This window comes from Myotis nattereri (assembly GCF_964212035.1).
Source record: "Myotis nattereri genome assembly, chromosome: 2".
NCBI classification, from domain to species: Eukaryota; Metazoa; Chordata; class Mammalia; order Chiroptera; family Vespertilionidae; genus Myotis; species Myotis nattereri.
This window is the reverse complement of record NC_138076.1, coordinates 21,416,383-21,428,754: the sequence shown is the minus strand read 5'-3', so window position 1 is coordinate 21,428,754 and position 12,372 is coordinate 21,416,383. Positions and strand designations below refer to the sequence as shown.

At 37.1% G+C, this 12,372-nt stretch overlaps 1 protein-coding gene across 1 annotated transcript in view; it reads right to left on the bottom strand.

Annotated features, from left to right (window-relative positions):
* Positions 1 to 7,591: 7,591 nt before the first annotated feature.
* UNC5D (unc-5 netrin receptor D) overlaps positions 7,592 to 12,372 on the bottom strand; it is a gene marked incomplete at its 5' end in the record, with an annotated part of 512,639 nt that continues 507,858 nt past the window's right edge. Inside the window, one exon of the mRNA XM_081083068.1 lies at positions 7,592 to 9,394. Within this exon, the coding sequence (XP_080939194.1) occupies positions 9,190 to 9,394 (205 nt within the window). The 3' untranslated portion in view covers positions 7,592 to 9,189. The remainder of the gene's footprint in view (positions 9,395 to 12,372) is intronic.

Below are 12,372 nucleotides of genomic sequence, written 5' to 3'. Positions count from 1 at the left end.
TGTATAGGGTTTGGTATGATCCCCAGTTTCAGGCATCCTCTGGGGGGTTTTGAAAATATTCCCTCGAATAAGGACAGACTACTCTATTCAAAAAGTGTCAACTATTATGTACAATAAAGAAATCTTAGCGTAACGCCTTACTCACATATTTATGGTGATGCCTTTGTTGATAACAAACCTACTACACTGCCAGTTATATAAAAGTATAGCACATACAATTATGTGCAGTACATAATACTTGGTAATGATGATAAATGACTATGTTACTGGTTTATGCATTTACTATACTATACTTTTGATTGTGATTTTAGCATGGACTACTATAAAAAATAAGTTTGCTCTAAAACAGTTTGTATGTTACGCCTGCAGCAACCTCATAGATCGTTTGCCATGCCTCTTGATTGTATCTCTATTTTTCTTGTACTTGGTTAAGTTTCATGTTGTTTTGTACAGTAACATCCTGCACAGGCTTGTAGCTTAGGAGCAGTAGGCTACACCGTAGACCCTAGGTATGTAGTAGGCTAATACCATTCAGGCTTGTGTAAGTGCACTCTGTGTTGTTCACACAACACAATTGCCTACGGACACATTTCTCAGAGCTATTTTCATCAATAAGCAGAACAGTACTGTATACTGTTTCTTGAACATTTATTTTGTGCCCAGTGAGCTTGATATGATCATCTCCTTGTAAAGATAAAGAGTTTCTTGGCTGAAGTCATGTATTCAGAGAAGGGCAGACTCCGGATTACTACCCCAGCATGTGTTGTTCCAGTACATTTTGTTAACTACTATACACACTGCCTTTCTAAAATAAGACAAGCTACAGAGGCAGTTGGTTGCTTACTATGAACCATGCTAAGTGCTTCACTTTTTTTTTGTTTTTCATTTAATCTTCAAACTTTGTAAATGATCTAAATTTCTTTTATCATCCCTATATTATAGATGAAATAGAAATGTCAAGTATTTTGCCTGATCTCAAATGCCAACTGGTAGTCAGGCTTTGGATCCAGACTCTGTTACCATGTAGTAAATGCTAAGTAAATATTTTTTAATGAATAAGTAAACCCTATCAGAGTAAGTTTGATCAGATTCTAATACATATTGGCTACATAGAACAAACATAAATTAGTTCAAAGTACCTTAATCCACTCAAAATTAGTTAGTTCCTAACAAGATAAAATACTTTTTAAACAAAAATATTTAAAAATTATTTTGAACAGTTTATTACAGGTTCAAGTTGATCTGTGAAGTTTTCATCTGGATGAACTAGTTATGGCTGGATCTTTATGTCAGTCACAGCATTTTTCTAGTTAAAATCTATTTGACCAACTCAAATTGAATTTATTTGTTCTAACCAAATTATTCTGTGCCGGGAGCCGGTCCATCCTTGCTGTTTCAAGGGACCTGGCATATATAGCATACTGTTCTTAATATGTTTGCTCCCCTTAGTGCTGTGTGTTTTAACCAAGGTCACCTCTCCAAGAAAGGTTGTTTCCCCAGGTAGGAATTTTTCCCTGAAGTCAGGGAGGGGATGCCTCTCCTAGAAAGGTTGTTTCCCCAGGTAGGAATTTTTCCCTGAAGTTAGGGAGGGAATAAAACCCCTCAACTAAGTGCCAGGCGGGTAATTAATCACTTTAACTATGAACAATCATGCTTAAGCTACATAATCTTTACTCCCTGGAATGGAGATAAGAAACGCCCTAACCTTTGTAATAGAGATTGACAGGATTAAAATCAACTGGTATAAATACAGATGTAATAAGACAGCAACACACAGAACTTAGGAGACAGAAAGAAGGCAGCACCTACACAGAACCTACAGACAGAAGAACTTCGTTGGAGAGAACATGGCAAAAGATCCTGGACTGAACCTGACTACAGAAATTGGCAAGAGAACCTGACTAGAACCTGGTGACTGAACTTGGCTGGAGAACCTGGACAGAACCTGGCTGGAGAACCTAGCGAGGGAACATGGCTACAGAACCTGGCTGGAGAATCTGGAGAACCTGGCTGGAGAACCTAGCAAGAGAACATGGACACAGAACCTGGCTGGAGATCCTAGCCAGAACTTCGCTGGAGATCCAGACCAGAACTTGGCAGGAGACCCTGACAAGAGAACCCGGCTATGATGATCAACTGAACGCTGCCTCCGTGTCATTCCTTCTTCGCCGACTCCGTCCACATCTTTGGGGACCCCTGAACCCGCTGGGATTGGACCCCGGCAATTCTGAATTTTCAACTTGGTTCTGCCTAGTCATAGTGATTTACTAGTTTAGTTAGTTAGAACCAATTCTCATTTTACAAGTAACTTTAAAATATGCTTAATCAGCTTTACAGTGCTGCATAACTTAAAGTGGTCAGAAATAACAGTTGGAACCACTCACAGCTACTTTGTGGATATTCATACCCATTTTTACTAGTTCCACATGATGATCCAAAAAATTATATAATAAAAAAAGTGTAGGAAATGTTGCTTATACTCCCCTCTTTGGAGAACCATCATAAATATTAGATTCAGCATACAAATAAAGGGTTTCAGAAATCTAGGTTAGAGAATGGTGTTTCATTTTCCATAGCTTTCCAAGCTTAATTTGAAAACAAAAACAAAAATACAAAACAATCCTGTTATCTTTCTATGGAAATGATATTTTAAGAAAAGATTCTGGAAAATACTGGTTTAAAGCACTTTTTAATCTTTTAATTCATAACCACTAATTTAACTAGAGCAGAAACCACCTTTGAGTAGATCATACTGTTTAAACTGGCTCTGACCAGTTATTGAATTCTTGGGTGCTTCCAGCATTTAAAAACCATTTCAAACAGATTGAATCAGTGAAGATGGACCTGAAATGTACTTATTTTCTTAATATTTTCCCATGGAGAGGCAGAACATTTTCTCTGCAGTCTGTAGAAATAACCCGCACATTTTGAGGAATAAGGTGAATGGTTATCTCAGTAATGGTATGGCTAGGATTATCTTGGAGTCCACAAAACTATATTCTAAGAAAGTTGTGAATGTGGGTGTTGTGAGGTGGGCATGTAAAATGATAATTTCATCTTTGCTTCCATAGCCTCATAGGCTCTCCTTCTTGAGGCCAGAAGGAGAAATTAGGTCCAATATATTAACAGGTATTTGGAAGTTGTCCTTGATGTGAAGGGCATTCCAGCCCCTGCCCAGATGTGGCAGGAGGTACGTAGAGAGGGGTCCTCATTGGTATTTCAGAGTTCTACTCATGGAGTATCCTAAAATGTCAATAAAAGACTCTTTATTCATAAATAACTGGTAAGCAGGAATTTACGTCTGTACATTTATCTTGAAAAGTCTGTAACCATCCAGTTTTTTGTTTTTTTTTGCAAACTCTACATAAAACATCCAAACCGTCCATTTTGTTCAATACAATATAACACAGCTGTTTGGCATTACCAAATATATATGTATATATATTTATAGATATGTACATGTGCTGAAAAAGAAGCCAGTGCAGCCTTTTCTAAGAAGTCCATCCAAGTATTTACTGTACAACATTCAGAATTTACATTGATAATACAAGGCACAAAAAGTGTGGTATGAAGCCAAGGCCATGCTTTATTCAAACTCTCTCCTCTGGCTTGCTCACTCCTTCAGCCTCATGTTAAATTAAGTATTCAGTTTGTTGTTTTGTTTGCTTGTTTTTGTTGGCGTTGAACACGTCAAATAAAAGTTGAGAGTGGTATGGGGTTGAGGTATGAATCACTTGAAAGACACCCTCCCCCTCCCCGCCCATGCGCCTTCCCCAAATAAACAGAACAAAATAAAATGTTTTGAAATTCTCCCATACAGAAACTGAGATAAATAATTAGTCATATTTTTTTTGGAATTTTGGTTAAAAGAATATGCCAATTTTTCTCTAATTGCTTATATTTGGGATGTTTCTAGGTCAACACTTATTGGATTGCATGTACCAATTAGAATCAATTATGAAGAATGAGACTTTTTAAGTCAGTCTTTATTCTAATTTAGAAAAGAAGTTTGTTTTCCTGACCAGAAAGTTTCCACAGACTGAATTTATCCACTTTCTTGCAGAGAAGTTTTGAATGGGAACGACTGACATAATCTAGGATGGGCCTTGGAGAGAGTTTCAGATTGAGATGAGACTTAGATGAAGCCCCTGGCAAGGGCTGATCTCCCTTCAGCATCATCAGACCTCCCTAATGGAGGGATATTAGAATTCTTAGGCCTATTTTTTATTGTAATGTCTGTAATTCAGTATTGGGGCCCTAAAGCATGACATTGTGCTTACAAACTCCCTCAAATATCATCTTTCCTTATCATGATTCAATATAGAATCACAGTTAAATCTCTACCTACTATATCAAATATTAAGAGAATTGTATCATTTGTCTAATTTTGGAATTTGTATATGTCTGAAATAGTGAAATACATTTTGGGCTTAGCATAATTTGAGGCAAAAGGACATTTTCATTAGAATCATGCCTTTTGTAAGAGTATTTAACATACATTTCCATTCATGCAAAGAATTACATTATCAAATTTAGTAACATATTTTATAATTCAGGGCTATAACTTTTTTTGGTGGGGGGGTGGGGGGAGGAGAAAGAAAAAAAGACATATACCCCTGACAAACTCAATATTAGGGGTGGGAGAGGACATTTTTAAACTCAGGCCTAAATATGAAGCTTACTGCCTATTTTAATCTTTGGGTTCAGATGAAGGGTGGGCTCTAAGACATGAAGTTTAATGTTATTGTCTTAGGCCCACCTCATGAGGACATTCCAAATCCATGATCTTCACAGCAAAAGGAAAAAAGCAAAGTAGCTGCTTCAAAAACCACAATTATTCTACTTGAGTTAAATTTCCTACTTCAGATCACAGTACTACACACTAGTGACTAATGGCCAGGTCTGATTTCCATCCCCTTTTGCTTTTTGAAAACGACAGCATACAAATTGCCATTTTGGTTTTTGTGGACAACCCTGGAGTGGGGATGTGAGGAGTCCATGGTAGACACTGGCTCTCCTAGAACTGCTTTTGCAAAAAACACCACATGCTGTCAATACAGCCAAACAGCTTTATAACTGCAGCTTTTGAAAGAGTTTGGAAAGTAAAAACACAGAATATGCAACACGTCTAAAATCAGCAACATTTTCACTTTGTGACATTTGACAAAATACATTTTTGCGTGTAGTTCAGGAAAATTCTATGCAGACAAAACAATGGAAACTGCGGAAACAGTGGTCATTCAGCTTTTGGCTAAAGCATCAATTTTCAAATACAGAGCTATGGCCACTAACACCCAAGTGCTAATAAAATTTTGTCACTATCTGTCCGACACATTTTGCTCTCCCATTTGCTATGGATGTGGACTCTGGTCCAGTCGATGGGAGTTACTAAGGATTCAGAACTTTGCAGTGTTTCATGAGGAAAATGAATGAAAATTGCCACACAGTGGGTGGGCCAGAGAAGCACATCTCTCAGCTCCTTCATGGTTCCTGTGACCTTCACAGATCTGGAACAAAGACTTCTGAGAGAATGTCACCTTCAACATGTCTGTTAACTATATTATTAAACACCTTTACAAAGGGACTAAGAAATTCAAGAGAAAAATGGCAAAAAAGAAAGACAAAAGCACATCAAAAGATTTTATGACATTTTGAAATTCACAAGTGGATTTGCCAGAGGTTTGGCAAGTGGAGAATACTATCCAAGACCAATTATGCCATTATAACATTCTACCTTTGCTTATCAAATCTTGATGTTGAGAATGTCTTTTAGGGAAGGTAGTTGCAATAAATCCAGAACTTTTAATCCAAAAAGAACCCTGTTTTAATCACTTAACTTAATATCCCCTCTCAAAGTCAACTGAAAAAAACACAAAAAACCCACAATAAAACAGAGGGACATGGCAAAGGATAACATTGCAGTTGAAGATAAAAAATAAATAAAAAATAGCGAAAAGTTCCCCTCTTTAAAGAGAACTGTGTCAATTCCTATTCATGTCTTACAAAAAGGCCAATAAAATTTTTGTGAGAGTGCATCTGAGTTTTATGAGACTTTCTGCATCGGTAAATGAAGTTTGCATTTAAATCCATAGAGTAAGCTTCCTTCTTTTGGCTTAAAGGATTTTAGTGTAAACTACAACGACTGCACAAGCAATGTTGTAAAAATTGTAAATTAACTTGATGGTGCTGCAGTCTGGTGAAGCCGTGAAGTGTACCATTTTGGTGGCATGATTTTAAGTCAAGTTTAAAGCATGATTATTAGACGTAAATACATTTGAGGACAAAAAGACTTGGCATTAAGTAGGCTATTTTGTAAAAAGTTTAAGTAGCCTACCAAGTATTAAAGGGCACTTTTAATTTCTTGATTCATTTCGCATTAGGACAGTAACACTTCTAAAGTAAGGGCTTGGAATGACAATTGAATCTCTTTCAAGAGGGAAATTTGTATTGACAGGCAAATATTCAAGGGTTTGGGTCACAGTGAGTACCCACAGTTTGTCAGTTCAGTCCACCTGTTCTGCAATTCTATGCTCCCTGCCACACCCACCCACACACTTTGGTTTGTAAATCTCACAAGCCTGGGTTCTTTTTGGAATTCTGTTGCAAAATAGGATTCAAACAATCCTGACATGAAATGGTCACAGAATTTCATGCATCTCTGTAGAAATTGTATGTGGGATCCTAGCAGAATTAAGAGAAATGTAAGGAGGGAACAAAATGGGCTGAAATATGGATTTGAATCTTGGGCTGATATCAGAGGTGAATCATTGTAAATTGCTTCAATTGTTACTCAATATGATATGATGGTGAAGTGCATTTATAAAACCCAGATAAAAAGAAAAAGTCCATGAAGGAAATTCCAAACATTCAGGGGTAGATAACAACCTCTAAAAATAAACTAGATAGATTCTAGAGAAAACATTAAACTTTTTCATCTGTTTTTTAAAGTATAAGAAATTTATCAAAAATCTAAAAAGGATCTGTGTGGATTCACAGAATAGATAAAACAATTATGAGGCCCATTAGAGGGAAGAGGAAATAAGGGTAGGATGGTTTAAAACAAAAATCCTCCAAGAGGGAAACTAACATAATCTTTATAACGTGTCTTCTAATTATTCAACAGTTAATGCAGGTTCTTTCTGCATATCACCCAGACCAGTTAATCTCAAGTTCACTTTGGGTGATTGACCATATACTTCCACTTCTTTCTCTTTCAGAAATTATATCAGGGATGTCAAATGATTTATATGTTCATGCTTTCTCTCTGTTGTTCCCTAGAAGGAATAAACACTAGCAAAATGATGTTTCTGTGATCTCGATATGGCATTTTGAAAATATGCTTGATAGTTCTAAGAGGATTTGTTTGTTCTATGTAATATGCCTTTGGTTCCTGAGAAAAGCAAGATGCTTTTGAATTTCACGTAGCAGAGGCTTCTATCAGATATAGGGAACCATACCCTATATACCACATATTAGTTAAAGAAATGGCCAACACCTTCAGGGGTTCTCCAGCCCCTTACCCATGGTATCATAAATTTATCCTATCTTTAGGTCTTTTCCCTTAGGTGGAAATTCACCACATTTTTTTTTTATATAAAACATGGGCTCTACAAAAACATTGTTAAAAAAATTGCTCATATCCCCAATGCCAGGTACTCCCCACCTCCCCCATTTCCTGACTATTTTTATTTTATTCCTATGTAGCCAACCTCTAGGTAACTGATCAGCCTTGTGGTTAACCTAGGGCCTTGGTTGTGGACAGCTAATTAACACATCCACCAGAAGATGAGCAGGAGCAGAGCATTTCAGCTTTAGTCTACCCTGACATCTTGTCAAAAACGATTAAATAGGATCAAAGATGGAGTAAAGTGTGACGATGAGGGTCATGAATTACCTGTGGATTTCAATTTTCTACGGTATCATTGCCTCTTACTTAAAACATAAAGCAGCATGTTAATGGTGCCATAGAGAAAGCATCCTCGGTGAGGTCAAGTTATCAGAGCTTGAAAGCTCCCCGAACAATGCATATGGTTTCTAGGACATTGTGGTGGAGGTCTATTTACTCAGATATCATTTAGAGCAAAGGCTATCTGCTAATTTCCCAAGAGGCAAAAGGAGGAGGAATTATAGCCCTATGGAGTGATGTGGTGATAACATAGTCCCAAAAGGCTAGAAAATGTCAAGAACTGGATTGGAAAGTACGGTAAAACCCCCTTATTCCTGTAGAATAACAATGTTGGGGATGTGGATAAACACCTGCACCCTCAAATTACAGCTTATTTGAGGACTGTGGCATCTGCAGTTCATGTTTCCTTGGGTCTAATTTAACCTCTCTTGTCTCTAAATCCATGTAATAAGCTGTGTACTACTAACATTCTGCAATTTGAATGGCTTAGCTGGGAATAGAGATAGTCCTCTTTGTTGAGTTAGGAAAAGGAAATTTCTACATTGAAAAGTCTATGCTCCTTGAAACCCCTCCTCTACTATAATGGGTAAGGAAGGGAAATGTGGGTAGATTTGAAGAAAATGAAGGTGGGGTAAACTGCCAAAACTCATTTGTGGTCTATCTTACCTCTCTAGGTCTTGTTTCTATTTAGTGGCTAGGATAGATAAGTGGTTGGTTGGTGCTGGTGTGATGTACTCAGGTTCTAAATTCTAAATGCCCTCCTTGATGTTGTTCGAGTCAGACAAATGAGTTGGTAACCCTGTTTCACTTCTGAAAGCCAGTTTTACTAAGATTGCCAACATCACAGATGCCAGGTAATAGAAATATCTTGATAATCTGGTACCAGAATCAGCTGGTCCTTTGGGGGCACATCATTAAAAACCTGTTTCAAAACATGCACTTATTCTCTGCCTTTATTGTAGCTCATCTTTTACCAATTACTTCAGTCTAGTTATGCCCTCACTTTTATCCTTTACCATCTTAAGTCTGAGAAGTTCATCAAGTGTTAACCCAAGTATGGATTCAGAGGACAGCAGAGCCCTCTTTTGTTTAAGAGAGCTTATACTTTTCCCTACTAATATATTTTACCTATATTAAATTCAGTTTCTTCAACCAGAGATTCTCACTGGTTATAAATGAAGGCTGAATTCCCCAAATACCACTGGCAGAAAGCTGCCTCCTTCTTCCATTTAAAGCATGTGTCCCGAAGCTGACCGTCACTCTGTCTCTTGAGAGGAAGTGGGTTAGAGTCCATTTTGTCTGCTGTAGTTGAAGTCGGCTTCATCAAGCTGGGATTCCGTAATGTTTGAGAGTTTCGTGTGTGTCCTCCCAATCTCTTCAAGGGCACAGGCCAGGGAGTCAAGGTCACCATCATGCTGATGCCGAGCTTCCCACAGGTTCAAAATGACAGCAGATGGGCTACTTTGTGTAGCAAAATAAGATAAATTCCTAGACAGAGAGAGAGTTAAATAAAAAGAATAACAGAACAAAAATGAAAATAGAAATAAAGGAACCAATAAAAACCACTATAAGAAAATTAAAAAGGAATTGTAATGGGTATTATTATAATAGAAGTACAAAGCTCTTGAGGCAGGTGAGGGGGAAGTCTAGTTTGTATCCCAACACCAAACTGAAATTGTACTTTGGAATGTTACCAATGGCCTTCTTATCCTCTAATTCTTTACTTAGTCCTCATCTTCCTTGAGTTCTCTCTGTGTGTATTTCCCCCTTGAAAGTCTCAATTTAATTAGCTTATGTGATGATGTAACTTATTCCTATATTTTCAAAATAGCTGGTCCCTCTTTATCTCTCCGTTGGTAAACATATGGGCTGCTGAATTTTTAATCTTTGATTTCTTCTTTCCCTCCTCAGTAGGCTCATGTACTAACTGGACAGTGTCTAGATCAGCACCTCCAGTCTTATAGGTTATGAAACGTCTAAATGGCCTTGAAATCACTCCAATTAGATCTCTCCTCATCATCAGAAATATATATCTATATCTATAGCTATGTATAGCTATATCTATATCATCTATATCTATCTATATCATCTATCTGTCTGTCTATCTATCTATCTATCTATCTATCTATCTATCTATCTATACATCTATACTTAATTTCCATGCCTCCTATCTCAGTAATTACAACTATCATTCCAGTTTCTCACACTAAGGCATTTATTTTTGAGTCTTCCCTTTATGTTGTTTGTTTCTTTTTGACATACCCATCAGTTTCACCCTTCTCCATATATTGTACTTACATTTAATTTGTGCTCCATCATTGTATAGCTTGAATCACAACAAAAGCTTGATATCTCTTTATGCCTCCAAACTCTAATATACCTGCATTCTATTTCTTCCATTATCGAGCATCTACTCCACTTATGTTCAGTGTATTCCTCAGTCTGCCCTCACCCTAGCTCCGGCAACATGAATAAATTATTACCCAGTATTCTTTTGTCCTTCCAGCCTTTAAGGCTGACTTCAGTAATACTTGGCTTCTTGCTTTCATTCAGTGTAGTTTGTTCATGAGAAATGCCCACTTTCTCTCTTTACCTCTGTTTATCAGATCCTACACTCCTATAACCTGTTTCAGTTTTCATTCCTCTTTGCTCAAAGTGATTTATTTTTCCTCTGTGCTCTTTCTATGCTTGTGCTTAAATTTTCTTGTGAATAAAATGGTTAATATATTTTCTGTATATGGGCTTGGCCTTTCCAGTGTGAATACAGACACCTTAAGGGGAAGGATCATAGGTAGTTAATTTTCTGATTCTGCAACAGCACTTATCATAATACTGTGACAGGCATTTATTCAATATCCATAAATTGAGTAATTGATTGGCATGAGCTTTTTTTTTTTTTTTCAGATGATGGGATCTTCAGTGAAAAAAATAACCTTTTTTTGATAATAACACTGCTATCATAAAGACTGAGGCAACACAAAGTATTAAAGGTCACAGTTTTTCATAGGTACTTTTTACAACAGGGATAGAAATGTCACCTCTGGTAAAATTCTGATGAGTTGAAAAGAATTTCTAGAATCAACCAAGAATTGCCTATATTGAGGTTGGCACTACATTTTATCATCACATTCAGCATATAATCACAGAGTAAGTAGACTCATACAGTGAAGAACGCTTGGAAGAGAAGACAAGCTTTTTAAGGGCACATTACCGTTCACAAGCAATACATGGTACTATTGAGTGAATAAAGTGTTATTTTATCAAAGGGGTTAAGGGACTGTAAATATCAGGATACTATATATACTTATTACTACTTCTGAATCTTTAATTGAGAAAGGGAGAAGGCCAGCTTAAAATGTTCTCTAGTGTCTTTTTCTACTTATCTTTCCTTTTCCACCTCTACCCCCCATCCCAAGGGCCCTAGAATTAACTATTGTTATTTATTTTTAAATTAAAAAAAGAAATGCCAAAGCAACCTTAACCTCATTTGGGTGTGGACAGCTAGTTTCTCTTATTTAAAAACATTGCTTTGAATATTGTCACTTCTTCCTGGTCATGTGGACTGTTTGTGGGAAAAGTTATATAATCAGGTCTAGTAATAAATTGACATACCCCAATCAACATTTAGGCAGCATGTACAAATTAGAGGAATAGCTGAGAAAGAGGCAAACCGAGAGAGTAGGTCTGAGTTGACTCTGCATGGGCTGTGTAACCATCTTTTTCCGTGTAATTTATGAGCGTGATGACCACAGGACATACACTTATTCCTGGTATGGGTAAACAATTCTTTATCCTCTCCATTGTCATTTCAAAAACAAAACAACAATGCTAGCAAACACAGCCATAGAAGTACAGATTAGTCATTTTCTTGAGGGTTTATATTTTGTATTTGCTTTTTACCAATAATGGACTATAGTCCTAAGGGAGTGACTTTTGGAATTCCTATGACTCCAGTAACCCCAGTTATCCTTTTTTTTACTGCAAGGGTTCAGAAATATTTCTGTAAAGGGCAAGATAAATATTTCTGACTGAAGAGGTCTCATGCTTCTTCAGTAACTCAACTCTGCATGGTAGCATGAAAGCAACCATAGACAATACATAAGTGAATAAGCATGGCTGTGTTCTAATAAAACTTTATTTAGAGAACTCAAATGTGACTGTCACATAGTTTTCCCATGTTATACAATACTACTTTCTTTGCCCACCCCCCCCAACCATTTTAAAACATGTGAAACCTATTCTAGCTTCTGGGCTATAGACAGCAGATGGTGGACCCCACACTGTACTAAAACCAACCTAGGTTTCCAGAGGTAGTCGCTATCTGAAGGAAGATTAAACTAAACTTTCTTGGTGCTGCATTTGGAAAGAAGCACCTAGAGAGCCAACACTGCGGAATCCCAGAGCTACATGTTCTGCCTCAAGTACTCTGTCCACTCTTTCCTCAGTAACTGCTCCAGATCTTTGAC